The 24,816-nt window shown below is 42.1% G+C and overlaps 1 protein-coding gene across 6 annotated transcripts in view; it reads right to left on the bottom strand.

Moving 5' to 3' along the window:
- The window catches only part of LOC133366664 (cadherin-6), a 219,986-nt gene that overhangs the window by 34,967 nt on the left and 160,203 nt on the right, over positions 1-24,816 (bottom strand). For all 6 annotated transcript variants that reach the window (XM_061590008.1, XM_061590017.1, XM_061590028.1 and 3 more), the window contains 4 exons: positions 16,605-16,899; positions 12,834-12,953; positions 10,346-10,513; positions 6,605-6,792 (listed from right to left, as the gene is read on the bottom strand). In XM_061590008.1, coding sequence (XP_061445992.1) covers positions 6,605-6,792; positions 10,346-10,513; positions 12,834-12,953; positions 16,605-16,899 — 771 coding nt within the window. The remainder of the gene's footprint in view (positions 1-6,604; positions 6,793-10,345; positions 10,514-12,833; positions 12,954-16,604; positions 16,900-24,816) is intronic.

Here is a 24,816-nt window from a genome sequence, read left to right as displayed (position 1 = left end):
CGCCCTCCACCAATACACCCAGCTTATCAAACACTCTCTCATGATTGGTTCCAACATCCCTCAAGACAGCATCGGAACATTACCTAGTGCCGGGGTGTGGCTAATATCCCCATTCCTTGATATGACACTGGCCGCTATTCAGAATTTCTTTACTAAAGAGCACACACTATTTATAGTGTTACTGCCATGAATTGAGACTATTAAATACATTCTAACTGGGGACAAAACAGTTTAAAAATTAATGATTTGTGTATTAAATAAAATTAAACTTAAATGCTTCAACTGGTCACATCAGACGGCCAAATGTCAATGCCCCCCTAATGAACCCAAACACCCCCCTAAAGTTTGCAGTCACGTCAACGCCCCCTGAAAGGCTGTAACGCTTCCCAGGGGGGCACTACCACCCACGTTGGGAATCACTGGGATAGATAAACCAGTGGTCTGATTCAGTATAAGCCAGCTTCTTATGTACAAATGTTGTCCCAAAGGACAAAGGAACTCCTGATTCAGGAGATAAAGAAGGGACTATTGGATCCAATGAAGAGAGATTAAATTTGAAATCTGTCCGGCCAGGGATGGGGATTCTGTGCCCCTCAAAATGTTGTTGGGCTACAAGTCCCATCATCTCTATTGGCCATGATGGTTGGGCCTGATAAGGAGTTGCGAGTCCAACAACACTTGAAGGGCCAGAGGTTTCCCACCCCTACAATAGGTGCAAGAACTGTAAATTAGAGCACATTCATAAATCTAGTGCTTTTTGAGATTCACTTTTTTAGCTTGTAGTCAAGCATTATGAACCTTGGAAAGAAAAGACTCTCTTTGGGTATGTTGCCACTTAGGAGAGACCCTGAAGCTTCCCTCCTGTGTTGAGGGAGCCCTCTTCCATCTACTATACCCTCTCTCTTCTCAAAGGGAAGGGTTTTTGTTGGTTTGTTTGGGGAAGGGCATGGGGTGCAGGATGTGTGTGATAGTCCCCATTTCGAGGAAAGGCCTGCTCAAGAAGGAAGCTGTACATGCCTTAAATTGAGGCTGCTCAAAGTTGAGCAAGGGTGCTCACATAGTCAAGCACCCCATTTCAAATAATTGCCCCATCCCTACTATTAAGGGTTCTTTTGAAGAAGATAGTTGTGAAAGTATACAGTGACAACTTTCATATTCTCTGTTGTGGAAATCTTACCGGTCCAGAATCAGAGATAATGTGATGGGATGAAATGGAGAGGTTTCTCCTCAAAAGTGCATACAATCCTGCACCATTTAGAAGCCATTAATGAGTTCAGTTCTATCCAACAGAAATATCTGGATACCTATTGAATTATGCCAGAATATTCTGTTCACACTCCTGACTTTCTGAAATGAACAGTTCCCAATATGTTTGCTCAATGACATAGCTTTCCCACATAGTAATAGAACATTTCTTTGCAAATTAGAAAATAAATTGCTCACTTTGAATTGGCTTTCATTTCCCTAAAAACCTCTACCAGAAAATGGGCCACATTTTTGTGAAAGCTATGTGTAAAAATTTCAGTTGTTCCCCACTGAGTATGCAACAGAGAATGTTATGTGAAGTCAAAACCAATCTAGTGTGACATTCAGTAAAATAATAGAGCAGGGACGTTATTGTGCTGTGTCAAGTGAAGAGATAGCCATCATTTGTTTTACTTGATTGCTTGTTAATGAGCACTGATGGTCAGTTTTGGGAACTAGCTGAAGATGCTTGCTCAGTAGCTGTTGATGTGTACAAGATTTTTCTTCACAAGCTTTGATAGTCTTTACTGAGCTTGGACACAACTCACATGATTGGTAGGACTGGCTCAATATATTTTATTGCCTCAGGTATAACAGCTAATGCTGCCCCTGTCTACCCCCATCCATCTCACCAGCTAGGAAACATAGAGTCAAAGTCTGGCCAAGTTATTTTGGCACCTGGGGAGAAAATCCCACAGGCACTTCTCTCATTCTTTGGCAGTAAAAATACAACAGTCATAAATTAAATAACTCACAATTTGCTGCTGTTTCATGACGCCCACAATCAGTTGCCTAAGGTGGTTTCCTCACTCTGCCTAAAGGCAGGGGCAGCCTCAATGCTTCACTGGGAGCTACAGAAGCAATGCAGCCAGCAAAAAAGAAGCTAGTCTGAGTTTTGTTGTTGGCTGCATGAAGGGGCCTGGAGGAAAGAGGGGATGGCTCTAAGTTGGGATGGGCACATCTGCCAATTTTCCCAGCTTCTCATTTTTCCAGTCTTAACTTCAGTTCTCTGTATTTCCACATCAGTTTGCAATTTTTAAAAATAAAAATCCTCCTGAAAATTCATCAGTATTTTTGTGGAAATGTCTCCTAATATACAATTTTGCCTAATATGCACCTTTTTATCAAAACACATTTCCCTAGTATAATGCATTTTTGTATGTTATTTTCACTAATATATGCATTTTTGCATACTTACTTGGCTGGAGGACTGCATTGCAAAATGTGGAGAAGTATGAATTTTGAAGCATAGTTGTGTTTTAGTTCATGTATCGTTTCAGATATTGCAAATTACGTAAGTTCTCTTTTAATGTGATCGGAATCTAATTTCTCCTCCATCTCTAGCTCCAAGTGGATACTGCTTGCTTTCTGGGGAACTGATGCTGCTTTATAGTCCATTGCTTTCTGTGGGCTCTTCTTGTTCTCCCTGTGTTCAGTGTACATGTACACTTGTGGAAACGGGCCCTGTAGAGGCTGCCCCTGGAATTTCGTACTGCTCACGGAAGTTGGGGTGTTACATGCGATGTACAGTAGGGCCCTGCACCCTGGTGCTCCGCTTCCCGGCGTTCCACTAATGCGGCGGCTTTCCTCCCCTCTTTTGAAGCCGCTTTTGAGTCATTTTTGCACGACGTGCCCCATTAAAATCAATGGGATTCCACTTTATGGCAATTTCTGCTTTACGGCAGGGGTCTGGAATGGAACCTGCCGTATAAGTGGGGCCCTACTGTAGTTGCAATTAGATTTGACTACATCATGCAATCTTGGGGGTACAGAAGAAACATCACAAGCAATCCCTCCTCAGTATTTGTCCCTTGTGCTGTATGAAACCTGGCTGAAGCATTATTTTTCAGAACTAGATGCAAACAGAAAATCAACTGCTATATCATGATCAAGTCCTATGAGGCATTTCTGTATGAATAAGTAACGACAGGTGTTGTACTGATATCTACAAGCAAAATTGCATGCTTGAGAATCTATACAATGTCTTTTTCATGTAGGCTAAGCTTGAACTGATGTGGGCTGAATTCTGTAACCTTATCTATCTTGCCAGATAAATTCCTTGTAAATGAGATTACTGCAACTTTCTGACAACAAAGGTGTCATATAATTAGATGATTCCCACCCATGACCTAATAACGCACTGCTTAAAAAAAAGGGTGGGGAGGAGAAATACGGAATGCACATTAATAGAATTATTGTGTTATATCGGAAAGACATAGAAACTCAAAACTCCAACATGCTTTAACATATAATGTTTCATATGCAAAAGGCATGATTTTGAGAATTTGTGGGGGCTAGTGGAGCAGTTTCCTAGTAAGTGTTTCCAAAATATACCCCTCCCCTATAACACGTAGGAAAGACTTGGCCAGACTGAAATTTAATAGAACAAGTGTGCTGTATTTAGGGATGTCAGAGAACTCCATCGGAAATGGACATTGCTACTGTGTGCATTTTTGTCCCAGGTCCAGAACAGAAATCATTCCAGCAAATATGATTAGTATTTGCTCACTTTTTTGCTTTTTTTAAAGCCCACAACCAATATTTAATTAATGACTTTTTATATTGTTTTGATATTTCCTTTACATTGAAATGGTGTTGAAATAATGACATCATTAATTGTGTCAAATTCATATCTTTTGTAACTAATTGCCTAAATTACATTAAACAGTGGACAGTGAGATAAATAACAAAGTATTTGGCAGACACCAAACTGCAGCAGAATGGAAACAGCGTTGATTGTGACAAAGACAGGGCAGAACAGATATTGCTACCTGCTTACATTCCTAGCTACACCATATATGCAACAGATGCAACACATTGTGAAGTAGTAGCATTTTCAGATGTGCATGCATGTTTGCATTTTCAGAAAGACAAAAGGAGTGGGATGGTACAATTAGTCTATGGCTTCTTCTTGTACCAAGAAACCATAGTTTTCCATTACATCTGACCTAAACCTGCATAAAGCCCTATTCACAATATTCTTGTAACCAAGAAACAAGAACTAGGATTGGCTGATTCAGATAGGAGCAAACTTGGTTCTTAATTGCTGACATTATAAAGGCAGGAAGCAGGTTCTGCCCACAGTCCAATAGTGCCCTGTGACGCCCTTCCCTGGCTCTCCCTGTCAGGTTCCTACCTGCACGTGGCTACTGCCTGTCACTAGGCACCACCAGGGACTCCACCAGTCCGGACTGTCCTTTTTTATTGTTTCTCTCCCCGCTCTAGCACAGATCTCAACAGATCCCCCTGCTAGGCAACTACCAGTCACGTCCTAATACTAGTATTCCCAGAGACTCTGAATACTGGTATTGTTATTCTCTTCACCGCTGCCACCATTTGTTACAGTTTCCCTTCAGCCTTGGTCATTACCTTACCCTCCCTTCTGGTCTGTGAAACCCCAGCCAAGGATCAGGCCTTTGGTAAACCAAATTAAGTATTTATTAAAGATAACAAAGCTAACAAGATTAACAAGATTAACAAGATTTCTTCTTAAGGCACATAAGCATATGGTTTTACTCAATACTAATCCGAACTCCACCCCCCTCCTTCTCCACGCTCTCCTGACAAACCACTCTCTCAAACCCACCAAACAACCCACTCTTTCTCTTCTCCCCCCAGATTCCACTCTCACTCTTCCTTTTATACGTTAAGCCATTTTAAACACTCAGCCAATCATCTAGCATTCTACTGCCCATTCACTCCCCCTCCTCTTTCACTCCACTTACCATGTATCTTCTAAACAACCAACACTTACCATATATACATTAATATAGGAACATCACATGCACCCCTTTATTTCTTCCCATATAAGTGAATACCATTTTGCTAGCCTATCTAATGATGTTTGGCATTTAGACAATGCAAAATGCTTCATATGACATAGTAATCATTACAACAGCCCTGGAAGGAAGATCAGTACTATTATCCCCATTTTGCAGAAGGGAAGCTGAGGTTGAGAAACAGGTAATTTTCTCAAGGCTGCCTAGTGACTGCATAGCAGAATAATGCTTTGAACCAAAGACTTTCTGGATGATAGATCAGCCTTTTAGCTATTATGCTGTACTATACAAAAATGCCAACAGCAGAATCTAAAACTATCATAAAAATCTTCTATTAAGATAAAACAAGCTATGGTTAAAAGGCCTGGGAAAATAAAAAAAAGTCTTCACCAAGTTCCAAAATGACAAAAAGCAGATGCCAGTGAAGCCTCCATGGGGATATACCATAACATGTGCAACACCAGTGAAAAATCCTTTCCCCAGTACCTATCCACCATCACTTAGATGGTGAGAGAAGCAGAGACTGGGTGACTGGGGTCCTGCCCTGTCAAGCTCACTCTGTCCTCAGCCAGACTCCACCACCCTGCCTCCGTACTTACAACCAGTAGGGGGCTGGGGGCTGGGTGTCAGCCTTCTCCTCCTTAGTCTCAGTGCTGCCTTTGTAGAACTCAATAGGGAGAAAGATGGGGACAAACCAGAATTAGTTGGCTCTGCCTTTCATAGGCTTTCGCCCTGCCAGCTATTCATTCTGGCTCCACCTACTGTTGGCCTCTTTGCTTTCCCAATGAGCACCAGTGTCCACTGGCCAAGGGCCCCTGTAGAAGGGTCTCTGCTAAAGGTCATATAGGAAGGCATATGCGGAGCTAGGAGACCTAGGCTCTGGAGGGCTTTAAAGGACTTTGAATTGGTCCCAGAAACAGACTGGGAGTTTTGATCTGCTTGGCTCTGTACTATCTTTCAAAAACAAACAAAGAAGTGGGCAGCAGAAGATGAGTGACAAGATGAAAGGCAAGCCTCACATTGACACCCACAAACATTTATTCACTTACAAATCTTCTAAATGGGTATCAGCTTGAGGTTTGTCTTGCTTTTGCATTCACATTAATCACCGGCCACAATTTATGATCTAACAGGGGCTTATGGCCCTCATGTAATGACAGCGATATTTCATACACAGCACAACCACAAGAGCTGCACTGAGGGGAATGGCTCCCTGAAGGTAACTAAGAAAGGAAAGCACACAAATAAGATAGTGGTGATGACCAGTGGGATGCAGCCATGAAGTAGCAGCTTCTAGACTCTAGTTGGTTGAGAAAGGAGGTTTAGAGATGGGGAGAACAGCAGGTGTGTCTGGGTTGTCCATGACCACTTGATCAGTTCTGGGCAGCCTCCCCATTTTTCCATAATGGTGTGATTTTTAAAAAAAAATTCTAAAAATTATTGCTCCGCTGTTTGCAGAGCATTACTGTATGTTTGGCTGACAATAGTTTTAACAACTGTGCAGCATCCACTATGCAAGAAATAACATTCGTGTGACAGAGTACATTCAAAGCCAGAAGGAAACATTTGAAAACAGGCACCTTTTTTACTGTTATGATGCCTTCTTGTGTCTCCTTGTCTGTGATGACGCCAAACATTTCTGAGCCATCTCCTTCAATGATGCTGTATTCCATCTCTGCATTTTGACCCACATCGGCATCACTAGCTTTTATCCTGCCAATTGATGAATCAGGTGGTGCAGACTCAGGTATTTTGAACTGATAGGCACCTAAAGATAAATAAATAGAAACAATCCAAATTATTTGGGCAATCTCAAAAATCTCCAGTCACGCGCAGGTTTTCTCCCTACATCTATTCTCTGTAAGCGTCACACTGCTTCTCCAAGCTGCTTGAAGGACTTTCTTCTTCATTAAAGAATCATAATGCTGTATTTGATCTCTCCCTGATTTAAATGAGAAGCTTGGTGATAAAAAAGGCAAGTACTTACCCATTCTATGTTTCATGCGTCCTAGTATTAGAATCAATGCATGTGCACTTCAGATGCACATCTTTGCCATGCAAGTGCCGTATCTGTCAGAACTCTTTCATCTTGCTGGTTCAAAGGCATTTGAGCTGTCAAACAGGGGACTCTGATGGTAGGGCAGAGGCTCCTTATTCCCTGCACCTGAATGGCAGGTTGTGGGTGAAGGGAGTGGCTGGTCTGTACCCAGTTGCACCACAGTCCAACACATGGCCAGAGAATGGGACTGTAGATACCAACTCTGCATGGATCAGGTGACACAAGGAGCCAATTGTATCTTATTTGGCCCTGTAAAGTGGCTGACTCTGGCATGAGCTCCTCTGACTGAGCAACTTGTTCAGGTGCATTGTGAGCTATTTGCAGAATATTGATCCCTGCAGGCCTGCCTGCCAGCTAAACCATTCACTTGCCTGACAGGCAGAGAGTTGTGTGGAACATAGCATGGATGAGCGCTTTACGTAAGCCCAGTATCTTGTTTAAATCAGGCCTACTTCATTCTATGGCAAACCCTTAGAAGGCACTTCTCTTCCCTCGCAGCTTGAAACTGATTTCAGTGATTTTTCTCTTGATAATATATATGGGGCTATTTCCCCCAGATGGATCATGGGAAATCAAAAGCTTCCATAAGTCAAATAAAGTGAACAAATACAGCAAATTACCATTGCCCAACGTGACCTAGCAACACAAGGTCATGGACAGCCAAAGGCCTTCATGTTAACTTGCTGCACTGCAAATGACCCAAAGATATAGTCTTGGGGACCTTTTGGTCATCGTGCTTCTGCATCATTGTCTCAGAGCATGCAAGAAGCCTATGGCTAGAGATGTATAATTCTCTTTGGGTCATGGAGCTAAGTCTCACATTATGGCCTACTCACGTCAATAGAAGTTTCCTGCTGCCCACAGGCTGCAATTTGCCCTATATTATGAGTTTTCCTTAATTAGGGGAAAAACCAATCTCTTAACATACACAAACTTGGCATAGTTTTGTATCTAGAATTATTTTCCTTGGAGAAAAAAGTACTTGGCTAGTACTGTTTCAGAAAGCATTAAAATCTCTCTGCTAGTGAAAAACTCGTATGTCATTGTGGGGAAGTGCTGTATATGTCTGTTTATGTTTGAAGAAAAAAATATTCTGCAGCCTGTGACTGTCACAAGGCCTTGTACGGTTACTATGTTACAAGCCTGCTTAGCAATAGTCCTTGGTGACAGGTTGTATGAGGGGAGAGAGAGAGGGGGGGGATTGCTTTAAGAATGTATTAGGTGAGGCCTGGATCAGGTAAAGATTCTGACTGCCCTGGGTGCCAGCAGACTCCGATTGGCTGGAGGTTCTAGTTAGTTGGGAGCTGTCAGTGAGATAGTTAGGGAGAAAGGGAGTGGATGAGGGCAGTGCGAGGAATAAGACCAGACAATAGCTGAGGAAAAAAGAGAGGCCCATACGTTACTACACAGTGTGTTACTTGTCTGGTGAACATCAGGGAAGGGAGCCAGTGACTGAATTGGTCTGAGAGGCTGCCCTGTGAAAAGGTCTTACCAAAGGAAGATGACCCAAGTGTTTTGTTTTTTTTAAGTGGGCTAAACTGTCCAACCAACCAGGAGCATAATCAGAGGAGCTTTGAGGGTACAGAAGCACATTGTCCCCAGCTGGACTGGGTTGTGGTGCAGGGGTGTAGTTGTCCAGGGTCTCGGGGGGTCTTAGACTCTTTACTTTTTTGAGAGCAGGATCCCAGTGTCTCCAGCATCTTGTGAGCCAATCAGCATGAAAGGGGAGTGTCTTAGCTACTGAGAAAAATCTTCTAACCTGCTTCCTTGACCTTTCCTGCTGATTGGAGCCAATCAGAATGAAAGGAGGGTGAGTCTTCTCAGTAGCTAACATTCTCCCCTTTCAGGCTTATTGGCTCCTGGGATGTCTAATGTGGGAGAAGGAATTAACAAGGATCTCGTTCTCAAACCCACAGCAAAAAAGGGGAGGGGGTGTGGCTATGACTAACATGAAGGGACCCTGCACCTCTGAATTTGCCACTACAGTAGGGCCTTGCTTTTTGGCGCCCCGCTTTTCGGTGTTCCGCTAATACAGAACGAGCAGGGTGATCAGCTGTAGCGCGGTGAGCTCTAGCAGCCGCGCTCCAGCTGACAGCGCTTGGCCCCTGAAGCTCCCCACACTACAGCTGATTGTGCGCTACAGCTGATCAGCTCGGGCGCGATCAGCTGTAGTGTGGGGAGCTCCAGCCACTGTGCTCCAGCTGACAGCAATCAGCTGGAGTGCGCAATCAGCTGTAGTGTACAGCTGATCGCACGCTATGTCCCACTTTATGGTGGGTTTTGCTTTTCAGCGGGGGCCTGGAACATAACCAGCCATATGAGTGGGTCCCAACTGTATACTACTGGTTGTGGGAGTATTTGGCTGGGGTGAAGGTTTAGAGAACATGGCCTGAGGTAAAAGCTAGTTAGATGATGGTATCAGCAATGGGGTTTCTTAAGTCTTCAGATTTCAATAAGTATCAGTATTCCCTTATGTACATAGTATCCCTTTAATAAACCAATCATCTTAGTTTAAAGTTCATCCTGTGTCTAGTGTTGGTGTCTATCTCATGCCTGATGCTTACTATGCCAGCTACTAGGAGGTTTTGAAAGCATTCTGAGTAAATTGGTGGCAATGGAAAATGAAGGAAGCCTGTGTTTATACATAGTGAAGCTGAAAGACTCAGGAGATCCCTGACAGTCAGGGATAATGTTCCTGGCTTAGCCTTCTTCCTAATGTGCAAGCTTTCCCCAGGCACAGAGTTTTTGTGAGGTGATGGGTGGTTTCTATGCTACTGAGCAAAATGACCATCTTTGTATTATTTCTCTTAATTATCATAGTTTATTCTTTTTATGCCAATTTACAGAGAAGAACAAGAAGTTGTACAAAGACCAGCCCCTGATCAATATAAATTTTAATCAGCATCTCCTTTTGGCTCCTGTAGTTCCATCTGGCAATACTCCTGCACTTTTTAGCACATGTTTGCAAACATAAGGAGTAGAAATGTGTTTGTGTATGTGTTTTAATGAGAGCTGTGATTCCCAGGAAGCTGAATTCTGTATCTAGTGTCGACTCGTCACTCTGGGTCCTTTTACTATGTTTGCACAGATTTGTGGTCATAAGGTATAAAACAAAATCTCCCTCTAAATAATGTTAATCTCCCTTAGTTTAAAGTATTGCAGACTTGCTGTCAATTTACGCCATCATAAGGTTCACTGTATTGGATCACAGAACTGAACAATGGGTTTACTAAGTAAGACAGAATGATTAAATTTTCCATACTCTGGGGGAAGCGAGGTGGGTTGTCATTGACATCTGTCAGTGTGATGTTCACCGTGGTGGTTCCTGATAATCCACCCATCTGTCCTCCCATGTCCTTGGCTTGGATGACAACTTGGTACTGCTCTCGGTTTTCTCGATCCATGTTCAGCAAAGCTGTTTTAATTATGCCTGAGAATGAGAAAATTAAGGACATCATTGGAGATACTAGTTTTTGTTGAACACTTATATTAATAGCTAGAATGCAGCCCTCCTGTAGGAAAATCTCCTTGTATGAACCTGATACCAGCGGGCAGGTCTCTTGTTCCAAACACCCCTTTTAAGGATGTAGATCCAGCTGCAAATGAAGTAGGTCCTGTTCTTTAGTAGTGTTGCTTAGTGATCAGAGGCAGGTTAGGTGAGTGGCACACCACCACCACCCCATCCACTACTGGTGCAGAACAGGGATGCATTGCAATCTCCTGGCGGTCCTCATTGTATATAAGCATTCCTCCAATGTGTACACATAACTGATGAGTCATTTTGTTTGTTAATTATTAATAGATCAGTAAGAATAAATGTGTGGATTTTTTTCTTTTTTGGAAGAGGATAGATTAGCAGCATCCTGATCTTCAGCTGGGCAGAGTTGATTTATTTCTGACCTGCACCAGCTTACATACAGGAAGCTTAAATAGTCTTGTGTGGGGTGGGAAAATCACCCCCCCCAATAAATAACCCCTAAAATGTGTTTTCAAAAGTAGGTGAAAAAGTTCATCGCTGTAAGAGGCTTGGGGAAATATTACTCTCTACACAAAAAATTGCCCCTGAATGGAACTGCCTTCAAATGGACTCTAGTAAGTTTGTTTAACATCATATTCATAATCAAAATATTCATAATCATAATAACAGAAGTAGTAGTAATAATATGACCGCTACCATAAGAGCTTATTTCTATGGGGAAAGCAATGGCAATTATGCCAACACAGTTGTCCATCAGCTAGCTATGGATTACAAATGTGTGTAAGCTTCTGCTTGTGTACTTCTACCTGGGAGCTTGTGTGCAACAACCCCATGCTGCATATGCAAGTCCCCTCTGTGATTCAACAGCCAGGGCTCCACACGGAGAAGGTTTTTAAACAGCTGAAGTCCTACCAACTGGCTGTCCAGGAGAGGGAGAGGAGGCTGAACCCAGTCCCCAAACCCTCACTCTGTCAAAATGATAATTGGTAGGATATGAACATTCCCTGCCCTGCAAAGGGTAATATACAGTTGAATGCATGCCATATCTGTCACAGGTTGTTTGAACTAGAAACTCAGCTTTGCTCAAGAAGTTTCATACAGATTGTTATTGTTAATTTTATAGCTGTAAAAGCAGAAAGCAACAGAAAAAATCTCCCTGTCCAGATTTTAGTAATAGTTGTTTTTTAAACCACCACCACCACCATAGGATTTGGCCGTTTTCTCTCTCTACCACATCTTTCCTTCTGAGCTCAGCTGGTTTTCAAGTCAGTTTTGTGTATGAGCCACACAGGAAGAAAACTGCCACCTATAATTCATTTTTTTTAAAAAACACCCATGATTAGGCACAATCCCTTTCCTTCAGATGCTCCCTTTTCTTTTTACATAAAAAAAAGGTAAAGGTGTCCCCACACTTGTAGTGCGAGTTGTTTCCGACTCTTAGGGTGACGTCTTGTGACGTTTACAAGGCAGACCGTATATATGGGGTGGGATTGCCAGTTCCTTCCCCGGCCTTTCTTTACCCCCCAGCATATGCCGGGTACTCATTTTACCGACTGTGGATGGATGGAAGGCTGAGTGGACCTCGACCCCTTTTACCGGAGATTCAACTTCCTCCTTCTGTTGGAATTGAACTCTGGCCGTGAGCAGAGCTTTGCCTGCGTTACCGCCGTTTACCACTCTGCGCCACGGAGGACATATACAGGTGGACAAACTCTGGTCCCTGAGCTCATTTCATGCAGCCCCCAATTCCTCCTGAAGCTGCCTTATTCTTCTAACCCCATGGCAGCCATGGTGAAAACTGAAGCAGGGCGATCTTTCTTCTGGATTCATTAACCCAGAACACATTTGTTGCTGGCTCTGCCCATCATCAGCTCTGGTTCTACCCACTGACAACCTGTAGCCCCTGATAAATTATCCCAAGGGAATGTAGCCCGAGAGAGAGAAAAGGTTGCCCAACCCTGTTTTTATCCATTAAAGCCAAATGACTGAACTGAGCACTGCTTTTGATGCTAAATACGTCCAGTGTTTGTATGTCTAAATGGACTGAAACAGGGCTTTCCATCTAGGCTCAGTTCTGTTTATATTAGGTTAAGATACAGGATTAAAATAATGTGTCATGTTTACAGATGTATCACTCTACTGGGCCTCTCAAAGTCTACACTGAGTGAATAGAATTTCCTTGAAGAATTTGCAAAATATATCCGAGCTTGACTTAACATGCCATTTTAAATTATGGAGGTTGTCAGAGAATGACAGATTAAGGTCCCCTGACCTGACTCAGACTCGACAGAAAAATATGGCTGCCCCTGGAGAATGCTGTAGACAACTCTAGCACTGTTCCCATACGTAGGGTCATCAGCATCCGTTGCTGTGACTTGCACAACAAATGTACCTGCAATAATAAAAAACAGAAAAATATAAGCAGTTCTGGCAAAGGATGTTAAGTGGTCACTCTTGCTTCTAGCCAATTGCATGTGCTCAGTACCAGGAATTTCCAACTGACGTGCCATTTCAGATTTTTTCTCTGGGGGTGAAAACAGATTTCATGGGGGGAGGTCAAGATTCATAGTGAGTTCTTGAAGGGCTGCTCTTGAATGTAACATGATTTGTTGTGGCTACTTTTTATACACTCCACAAGAGACGCAGGTCCTCCAGAGGAAGGTCTCCTGAAGAGATGTGTAGTCTGAAACATAGGAATGAGGCCTCTTTCCTCTGCTCTCCATAAATGGCACCCCTGGTCCCAAACTAGATGAGATATTTGCAGTGTAGCTTAAACTCACATAACTGATTTTTCTTTCATGAATAACCAGCATTGCCCACTGCCCCTGAGACAGATTGGGACAATGGTTTGGGAGATTTAATTGTATGGCTCCACCATGGTCCTGATCAGAATATACTCCCATTGCAGATAGAAGATGTGTGTGTGGCATCATGGTGGGGACAATGGCTTATATCCTCTCCCGCCACATTACCATCCTGATCTGGCTTAGGGACTTGACACCACCTATTTGTGAAGGAAAAATCAACTATGCAAGGCGGTTTCCAGTAACAGCTCATCTAGTTTGACCCCAGGAGTGCCAGCCAGGGAGGTGAGGAGACAGTGCTCAGACCCATGTTTCAGACCAGCAAGGCAATTCCTATAGAAGAGCAAATCTGCAAACAATGTGTGACTACTTGGTAGTCATCTAAATTGGTAATTTACAATGCTGTGCATGTTACCAAAAGGGGAGCTAATAGTCTGAACTACACATCTAATGCGGTGGGCAGCACTTTACTGCTGCCTTTCTTCCCCAGGTTTTTTATTTATTTTTTATTATTATTATTATTATTATTATTGTTGTTGTTGTTGTTGTTGTTGTTGTTGTTGTTGTTGTTGTTAATATTATTATTATTATTATTATTATTATTATTATTATTATTAGGTGCACATCCAGGGAACAATCCTCACTATATCAGGGATAGATAACCTCTTATAGGCCCTGGGGCATGCACTGACCCGAGGTCAATCCTTTGAGGGCTACATGTCTAATGTACAAAAGTGGGTATGGCACAGTATAAAAGTGGGTATGATAAGAACTGCAATTCTCAAGGCTGCCTACCAAAAAAGTTTATCAGTTATTTTACAGTAGTTTAAAGCATTATTAACATTCATTATTATTTTCAATTATATAATTGTGATTAACCAAACAGAGGTTTTTATTATATTAACAAAACATTTCAGCTTCCACCTTCATCAGCTGCCAACATATAAATGCTGTTACCAAGGTGGCAGTTATAGAGCTTTGAGGATGGAATGCTCAGAGGGGCTACATTGCAGAAGCTAAGTAGTGGTGGTACTGTCCTCCAGGTTCAGGCCATGTGGTGCCAATGTGTCCAGAGAGTAAATCCAAAAGTTCTCCCTTTTAGTCAATGCTGCTAGATCTGCTGGCATCTCTAACGCTGTAATGGAAAAGTCCAACAGGCTGTGACCCTCGATGTTAAAGTGCTTTGCAACTGGTTGCTCCACTTTTTTTGTCAAGATTGTCGACTTGTGGTTCCTGAAAAGCGTGTGTAGGTCAGTTGTGGTTTTTCCTACGTATTGGATATGACATCCTGGTCTTTTGCATTCGATGATGTAAATTATATTACAGGACCTGCAGGTAATGTTCTCTTTGATGTAATATGTCCTGCCTGTCCTAGTGCTTGTAAAAGTAGCTGTCTCCCTGAGGTACACACAGGTGATACAGCATTTGGAGTGACAAGGTTGAGACCCTGGATTGGTGATAGGCCTGCTGATGGCTCTGGTAAGATGTTCAGAGTTTGCCAGCAATGGGTAGCTCTACCCGATTGCTCGGTGATAGTTCGGAGATGCTGGATGGAAATCTACCACAAACGGAATCCATTGCTCTCTGCTCTTTGACACCTCAATATGATGGAGGAGGTTTTCTCTGGACAGAATGGAGGCTCGGTGGATGTTGCAAGAGCCATCAGCAGGCCTCCTGTTACAGCATTTTGCCAACCTCCTAATTTGTGCAGACTGTTAGTGAGAGCTGTGCTTAAGCCACCTATCACCAATCCAGGGTCTCATCCTTGTCACTCCAAATGCTGTTTGTTAGCAGCTGATGAAGGCGGAAGTTGAAGAGCAAGCTTGAGTGTAGTTCTGTTTGTTGCTTTCAAAACTGTCTATATATAAAGGATGGGTTTTTTTGGAGGGGGTCACATAAACCTTTTGCATCACAGCATAGGACCTATGAGAGCAGTCTTTTTTTTTTTTAAAAAAACCACCTGCTGTTGTTTTTTAAAAAGACATTTGGGGAGGGGTTTGGCAGGCTGACCATGGGCCATGGATTAGACATCCCTGTCACTAGATGGGAGGGATGTTACAAACAACCAGTTTCTCACTTGGTTGCATGTGCCCTGCAGTAATTACCACTTGGTGAATGATAATTTGTGTTTACCCAGCATCTCTCCATTCTCACATTCTCCCTACGAGTAAGGGCATAATTCACATGATACGCCAAGAATGTAGAATAAATAGATCCATGCCCATTCTGTCATGTCAGGAAGTGACCACATGGACTGAGCCTAGCTAGGGATACTTGAGGAAATTGATTTCTGTAAATTCCAGGATGAAATTACCTTATCCACACCTCACAAACAAATGTGCAGATTGTAACACAATTATCCTCTGGATCTCACACATCTCCAAATTTTGCAATACAGATCTGGACTCAAAAACCATACAAAAATGCATTTAAATGTGTATTTTAGGGTGAAATACATTTAGAAATGTGTATATTGAGATTAAATAAGCATTTTGTAATTTAGATACATGTTTACATACAGGCTTTTTTTGCAGGATTTTGAAAAAAAAATCCATAGATTAATGTAGAAATGGGACAGAATGGACCAGTGAATGAACATGGTCCACTGGAATATTGACATGGACGAAGAACAGACTGATCTGTCCATTCCTAAGTATATTTTTTATTATTTATTTATTTATTACATTTATACCCCGCCTTTCCTTTCATGATAGAAACCCAAGGCAGCTTACATATTGTTCCCAGGTGGTCTCCCATCCAGGCACTGACCAGACCTGACCCTGCTTAGCTTCAACAGGGTGCTGGCCTTACGAATTGCTCTGTGACCAGCTGGTGAAAACTGATCTCTGCATTGTTAGGCCCAATTTAAAGGGCTGGATTTAACCTATAGAATCCTTGCAAAGCTCAGAACTCCATTGCCTCATAGAATGCCTCCTCCCATAAGCCTACCCAGACCACTGTTATTTTTGGAGGCCCTCCTCCAAGTACTGCTTTGCTCAAAGTCTAGAGGGAGGCAACAAAAGAAAGGGTATTTTCAGTGGTGTCCCCTTCCTCCCACCGTTTATGGAATGCTCTCCCCAAAGAAAGTTCCCTGGCATCTATATTAACAACATTTTGATGCTGGATAAAGAATTTCCTTTTCTCAGGCATTTGATTGTTAATTTTTTGTATAAAGTTGATGACCAAATGAAAATAATAATAATAAAATAATAATGATAATAAACTGATCTGACACTTACCTACATCAGACATTTCAGGGACACTGGCATTGTAAGTCTCCTTTGTAAACAGTGGCTCATTGTCATTGATGTCATGGATCTTAATGATGAACTCTGACTCTGGCTCCACTGGTCTTCCAGTCTTTTTGTTGATAGCCTGAGCACGAAGAATGTAAACAGGCTTCTCTTCCCTGTCTAGTCTCCTTGTGGCCTGTATATCACCAGTGTTCTCATTGATAATGAAAAGGTCTCCTGCTCCATCTCCAGAAAGGATGTATTTAAGTGAACCCTCTCCTTTATCCTGGTCAGAGTGAAGCTGTGAGAGAAATAAGAATTTCAAACAAAGGAACAAATAATTGGGAAATCATTCCTCAGGCTGAATCTCTTGTTAATGTGATTCAAGCTTAACCAGTCTTCACTGGCTAGAACATCCCAATGAGTTGGTTTACCGCATTGTTCTTCTCACTCTCCTCTAGATCATCGCTCATCACAAACTATTTCCAGCTAGTCAAATCTCACTATGGCAAGTATTTTTTTTAAAAAAAGCTATGTGTAAAAAGAGATCTTAGCACATTTTATTGAACTCAACTATATTAGCCCTACTTGCTAAGATTTGGCTGGCTTGATAGCACTAGCTTCTATTTAAAAAGGAAAAATGTGACTTTGCATTGGTAGTCACATCTGGGGACCCAAAGATAAATAATAATGGCCTAGATTATAATATGTAAGGGCCAAACTACATATGGTTTTAAGTGAGTCTTTGCATTTAACATGCAGGTTTTAAAAATGCAAGGAGCACTGACACTGTGTGGGTGTGAGAGAGAGAGAGTGAATGAGTGAGTGAGCGAGATTATCAGGATCACTACAGGCATGCATAGGATCACTACAGACAGGCATTTTAAATCTTTCCTCCCTCTCTATGATACTGAGAACAAATTGCATTGGTGCCAATGGAGATATTTTCTCCCAATGAAAATATTAGCTTCAAAAGAAGGATTTTCCTCAGGTCCACAGAAAGGAAGAAAAGAGTTAATTCCTCCTTCATCCCTGTTAATTATGATCTCTTTCAGGTAACACTGTTTGCATTTTCAAAACCCCTACAGGTAAAATGTAAAAATGTACTACATTATATTATTAAAATTAGAAGAAGAGACTTAACCTCTTCTCCCTGCTGCCATGTGACTTAATGGAGGGATTGTTCACCCTGTATTGCTCTCTCTATGAACTTGCATAGGAGGAAAGAAAAGGCTGCATCCCCACAAGTGGCTATCACCATATTTTGGTTTACTTGTAGGTGAATACTAGATAATGTTCTAGGAGGAACGGAAGGCATGGGAGCATAACTTCGTGCTAAAGACACTGTTTTTACCTCCATTTTCTGTTTGCACTGTCCACAGTAAGGGCTCAATGCCAGCTGCAAACATGGTGTTTTCTAGTCACACTTGAGAAGCATCAATCACCCAGTTTCCTAAAGACCATGCCCTCTAACTTAACATTTCCTCTCCCTTTGGTTACCTGGCAACCGAGCATGCTCAGTTTGTTCTACCAGTAAGTTTCATTTAAAACAAAAACAAAATCAGAAGTGCAATTATTTGTATTTTCACTGGTACGATACAGATGAAATACAAATCTTTGTTTGAGCAGTGTTATGCTTTTGTGCACAAGTTAGGGGGGAAAGAAAAATAAGGCACCGTTTGCAGCAACATAAAAAAGGCTTGCAGAACAGGAGAGAACAGGGGAAGTTTCTCTTCAGGCCACAGGAAATAAAATGAAAGGAGGAGGAGGGAGTGGGCGTGGAGAGGAGAACGATTGACATACCCACCTGAAAGCATCGGAGCAAAGTGTCTGCAAGCCCTAGGGATAAGGAGTGAAGATGTTTTTTCCTTCCCTTTTTGGATTATCAGAGGATTGGGTTGGTACAGATTTACAGGGGGGAAACTGTGTGATAGCTTCTGTTTGCCAGTAACGTCATGTGAACAATGACGATAAAAAAGGGGATGTGAGTAGCACCAGACACACAGTAAAACTCTGTAGACGAGCCCTGAGACACTCCAAATGCCCAGATGGCAACAAGAAGAAAATCATTCTGTCTGTGATGGGAAGACATGACTACTCTTTGTGATTTTTTTAGAAAAATGGAAATATTTTAGGGTGCAGGTTGATTAGAAGCCCATACTGGTCCTCGGTTTCCCATGTGTGACAATCTAGAAAGTGAAGAAATTCCTAAATAGAACAAAAATGTTATATGGAAGGAAAATGCTGCCTTTGTATGTGTGTGTGTGTGTTTTTAGGAAGGGCGGGATATAAATTTAGTAGTAGTAGTTGTCATCATCATAGTAGTAGTAGTAATCATAATAATATAGCATGGGAGAAAAGTTCACTGTGTGCAGCACGGATAGGGAACCTGTAGCCCTCCAGTTATTCCTTACCATTGGCCATTTTAGCTGGGACTTATGGTAGTTGGAGTCCAATTGGAGGGCCAGAGGTTCCCCACTCCTCCTGTACAGTATGCCAAATAACACATTATGAGTGCTTTAAAGAAGAACAAAAAGGCCCATTTTCACATATAGCAGTTTTTCTGCTGGGGAAGATAGTTATTTTTAAAGTAAAATCTGTGTATTGCTTTTGTCATTATTGGAAAGAGGTGTTGACAGGATCAAGAACCTATCATAGTTTAATTTTGCATCACAGTTCTGGGAAAGTTACCGATTCCCAAGAAAAACTTTCTACCCCAAAATTTACTCTTAAAAATCTGCTACATCATTCCTCATCATGTGATTATCTTACTGTGCAAGGCTGAATGCGGCAATTAAACTGTGACATGATTTCACATAGGGTATGTGGTATGAGTTCTCACTACTTGATTACTGGATACATGATGGCTCTTGGACAAGTGTCCAATCTATCTCCGTTGTAAAACATTGTATTTTTTATTTGACACTGGATAATAAAATATAATGGCCAGTTCAGACATCACATTCCCAGTCCAACAAACAACACTTTGTTGGATTGGGGATGAGCTTGAATGCTCCCTCCTCCTGTTGCGAGCTGAGATTCAGAGAAGACTTCATGTCTTGTTAAACCAGAATTTACTGTGACACCTAAGCTGGAAAACTGGTTCAAGTGCTCCCTACAAATCAAGATTGCAAACCAGGATCAATGAGTAGTTTCCAGTTCTGATTTATAGAGAGTGCTTAAAGCATAGCTTCACACTTTGGTCTTCATAGTAAACTGCGGTTTAACAAACCAAGAAATATTATCTGAAGCCAAGTGCAGGAGAGGATAAGAAAATGAAAGGGAGCACTCAAATTCCTTGTTCATCTCCAGTTCAACATTGAATTAGGAAGATGACATCAGAATTGGACTTCTGGCTGTGGTTAATCTGTGATGGTTCATTCACATATGCACAATATCACTTGATTCTACTATAAATAAGTGTATTGTGAACTGGAACTATTGGCACAGGGAGCTGCCTTATTCTGAGACAGATCTTTGGTTCATCTCACTCTGTATTGTCTAACTGACTGGCAATGGCTCAATCCATACATGCCTGAAGTTGCCCCCGTCTCAAGCACCTCACACTAGTGACCAAGTGAGAATTACACAATACTGGTAGGCCCAGGGAAGTTGTCTTAAGGAGGGGATGCACTAGTACCTCTTTTAAGGACAGCTGAAATGCCCCCTCCCAAAGCGAAGTATTAATTACTCCCAGGATCCACCCAATCAATCCCATTCGGATTTCCCTTACCAGCCAAGAGGGCAAGTAGCAAGAGGGTGTATGGTAGACTGCATATCTTCAAGCAGCTTGTCCTCGCCCTCAGGTAGCAGTAACTGAAAATTATACATATGTGGTGTAGTGGTTAAGGTGTTGGACTACGACCTGGGAGACCAGGGTTCGAATCCCCACATATCCATGAAGTTCACTGGGTGACCTTGGGCCAGTCACTGCCTCTCAGCCTCATGAAAACCCTATTCATAGGGTCGCCATAAGTCGGAATCGACTTGAAGGCAGTACATTCCGTTCCGTATATGTGGAAGGTATATTTGAAAACAAAAACTACTACAATCACTACTTCTCTTTTCTCAACCAAAGTAACAAACACCAACAGACAAACAAGAACTAAATTCTGTAGAGGAGAGGTTACTAGCACATCACTCTAGAGCGAGTCTTTACCACTCACTTCCCTGCTTTATCCCAGGCTTCTCAGCAAGTTTCTATAAGTCTCTGTGGAGCTTTCACCTTCCTTTCAGACCACCGAGGCATCTCATATTCTTTCACTTTATCTTCCATAATGTCATTCTGGGGAACACCTTGTTTTTCGTTCTGCCCTTGTGAACATACAAGAGTCTGTCCCATTTCCACCTGCTGGAGCATCTGGATCACTCTTTGTGAGTGCTTGGAGATCCCGACGATTATGTCAAAAAGTCTCTCCTTGAGTTGTCTGAACTAAATATGATTGTGGGTGCACTAGCTGTTGGACTGTGCCCCTCTGATCCCAGAGATTGGAGCTGTACTTTCTCAAGCACACTTTGTCACCTGGTTTCAGTCCAGGGAGCTCCTTTGTTCTTTTGTCAAAATACTGTTTTTGATTTTGCTTCAGACTTGTTTATTTTTTTGAACTTCTATATGGTTATGTTCCTCCATAAGTAATTCCTCAGTTATGGGTAGTGTAGAGCGTATCCTTCCCATGAGTAATTGGGCTGGAGACCAGCCATAGTCCAATGATGTACTCCAGTAAGCCAATAACTTTATATAAATCTCCTCTACTGTCAGCTGCTTTTTTCATCAGGTTTTTAACTGTTTGGACAGACTTTTCCACAAAGCCATTGGATTGGGGGTAATGGGGACTGGATGTACTGTGATGGAAGTCCCAATCCTTTGCAAACTGCTTAAACTCTGAACTGGAAAACTTAGATGCATTGTCATTAAAAAGTTCACATGGGATTCCATGCCTTGCAAACACTGCCTTCAGACTGGCTATTACTGATGCACTGCTTGTACCATTCAGATTGCAGATCTCTGGATACAGGGAGTAATAATCAGTAACTATCAAGTATGCTCATGAATTCCAAATAAAGAGAACAGTGCCTACCTTCTCATATGGAACAGGGTGTAGGGTGATGCAGAGGTTTCACCTGCTGGGATGGCTGGAACTTTAAACAAGTGAAACAGTTTGCTACTGTGTTAGCAATATCCTGATTGATCTATGGCCAATACATTTACTCCCATGCCCTCTTCTTACATTTTTTCAATTCCAAGATGACCTTCATGGATCTTTTTGAGTATTTCATGCCGGAGGGTCCTTGGAATCATTAACTTGCTGCCTTTGAAAATCAGCCCATCTATCACTGAGAGCTCATGCCTGCAGTTCCAGTACTCTCATAGGCTTGGATCACAGCTGCTGTAGTCCTGTGGCCAACCTTCAAGTTTCCTTTTTTTCAGGAGGCACATGGCATCATTCTGTTTCTGCTAAAAAAATTCTATCAGCTATTGGAAGTGACTGTACTATCAGGTCTGCATATGCCTGCACCTCCATATCTGAAATATGCTCTGGGTACAATGAAGGTTGTGTTGTCCTGGACAGTGCATCTGCAGTAAACATCAATTTGCCTGATGTATAGGACACTATCAAGCCATATTTTTGTAATCTGAGCACCATCCTTTGGATTCTCAAAGTACAATCATTTAATGGTTTTTCATGGTCAGTTTCTACTTGCACTTTTTGTCCATAGATAAACTGGTGGAATCTCTGGCAAGCAAACTGGATACTTAGCAGCTCTTTTTCAATCTGTGCATACCTGGTTTCTGCCTCAGTCAATGTCTTAGATGCATACGCCACTGGTTGCCAGTTACCACCATGGTTCTGCATAATCACTGCACCCAGCCCAGAATGTGAGGCATCTGAAGAAATCTTGAGTGACTTACCAGGATTATAGAACTTTTACACAGGGGCTCTGTTAAATTCCTTTTTCAAGATGGTCCATGCTTCCTCCTGTGGTGCATCCCAGTACCACTCGTGTTTGTGTTCAAGAAGTGCCAGGAGGGGTGTTGCTTTAGATGAGAAATATGATATAAATTTCCCAAGGTAATTAACCATCCCTAGGAATTGTTGCACATCTTTCTTGGATTGGGGCTGTGGCATCATTTCAATAGCCTCAACCTTGCTCATCAGGCTTTACTCCCTCTGTAGAGATCACATCTCCCAAACATGTCAGTTCAGCGACCCCAACCACACATTTTTCTTTATTTTATTTCTGAATTGCTGCACTTGTGATATCTAGGACCTTCCGAAGCTGAAGATAAAATAATAAAATCAAATAATAATAATAAATAATAAAAGATCATATTCAGCTTTGGTAGAACCCCACACAGTGATATCATCCATTGAGGTGTCAACTCCAACAATGTGCTCAGATATCGTGTGTATGGTTCTATGGTATACTTTGGGTGCTGAAGCCACACCAAATGGGAGCTACAGAAAGCGATACCTCCCAAAGGGAGTATTGAATGTGCAGAACTTACAACTGTCCTCTGTGAGTTTTAACTTCCAAAAGCCAGAGGAGGCACCAAGTTTGCTGAAAAAGCAAGCATTAGCAAATTGTGCCATGATTTCTTCCCTAGTGGGAAGTTTGAAATGCTCCCTCTTTATAGCTTTGTTAAGGCTTCTGGGATAAAGACAAACCTGTAACTTGCCATTAGGTTTCTCTACAATAACTAGAGAGCTCACCTATTCTGTGGGTTCCTCAATCTTCTCCATGACCTGTAAAGCCTCCATCCTTGATAGCTCCTCTCTGAGTTTGTCACGAAGTGCAAAAGGCACTTTCCTGCATGGATGGATCACTGGGGAAACTGATTTATTTATTTGGATTGTATATTCACCTGGTAAACAGCCAAGTATTTCAAATATATCATGATAACTCAAAATTAATGTCTCATATTCCTGTTCCTCATTGGCTTGCATGGCCAGTATCTGTTTCATATGCTTCTCATATGCTGCCAAACCCAGAATTTGAGTCACCTGTTTAGGAACTATAATAAATAGTAGGTTGTACACATGATCTTTGTCTCTGATGCTGGCAATACAGTGTCCCTTTACCGGTATCTTCACTCCAGAATACCCAGTTAGTTTAATATTTGCTGGATGTATTTTGGGGGCTGACTTGGGAGTTTTTCATAATCCTCTTCAGGCAACACATTAACCTGAGCATTTATATCGAGCTTAAGGACACCATTGTTTCTTGTACTTCCACTGGCAGATTCTAGTCCTTCCCCTTCTCTCTATCTGATTCCACTACATCCGTAAAAAACTGTTCCTCCTGCATATGCTCAAGAGCATGCACTTGGGATTTGAGTACCTGCAACATTTTGTAAAATGGTTGTGCTTGCCACAGTTGTAACAGACCTTTCCAAATGCAGCACACTGTTTCTGACCATGCTGCCTGCCACAGTTTCTGCACACTTGGCTTAAGCCCGTTTCCTTTCCCAGGAGCTTTGTTAGGTGGCTGCTGCACTCTCTGATCTGGCTTCTGCTGCCCCTGTTGCTGCTTGTTTAGTACACAGACAGTCTCTTCAGCTGGCCTCAGTTCTTTTACTTGGGCTCTCACTACTTCTGGAGCTCTACATATTTTGAGAGTTTTTTCTAGTGTGAGATGTTCTTCATGCAACAGCCTTTCCCTTATTGATTCTCCCTAATGCCACAAATAATCCTGTCGCTGATCAGACAGTCTGTTAGGGTCCCAAAAGCACAGGTCTTGCTAAGGGTTTGTAGCTCTGTAGCATACTGCTCTATACTTTCATCCATTTTCTGCATGCACATAAAGAATATATGCCTTTCAAAGGTTTCATTCTTTCTGGTTATACAATACTCAAATTTTGCCATTACTGCACTGAACTTCATGTTTTCTCTCTCTGCAAACTGGAAGTTATTGTAAATCTCCAGTGCTTCCTCCCCCACCATATCTAACAATATTGATAACTATATCAGGTTTCCCTTCAGCTCCTGTGGCTGCCAGATAGACTTCAAATCTTTGCTTGAATTTTCTCATTTTCTGCAATATTCCCAGACATTTTCAGGCTTGATGGAGGTTGTAAAAGTTCCATAGTGACCTTTGTGCTGAGGAAGCTAGCGGTTCTTCTGCTGTTAAATTGAGACCAGGCCTCAGGCCTCTGGGTGGGGTCCTTCTTACCTACAGCACTCAGCTGCCCCAAGGCAGAAGAAAGCTACAGAAGCTA

The sequence above is a fragment of the Rhineura floridana genome, chromosome 1 (genome assembly GCF_030035675.1).
Source record: "Rhineura floridana isolate rRhiFlo1 chromosome 1, rRhiFlo1.hap2, whole genome shotgun sequence".
Classification (NCBI taxonomy): domain Eukaryota; kingdom Metazoa; phylum Chordata; class Lepidosauria; order Squamata; family Rhineuridae; genus Rhineura; species Rhineura floridana.
Note: the sequence above shows the minus strand (reverse complement) of the source record. Positions and strands in the feature narration are given on the sequence as shown.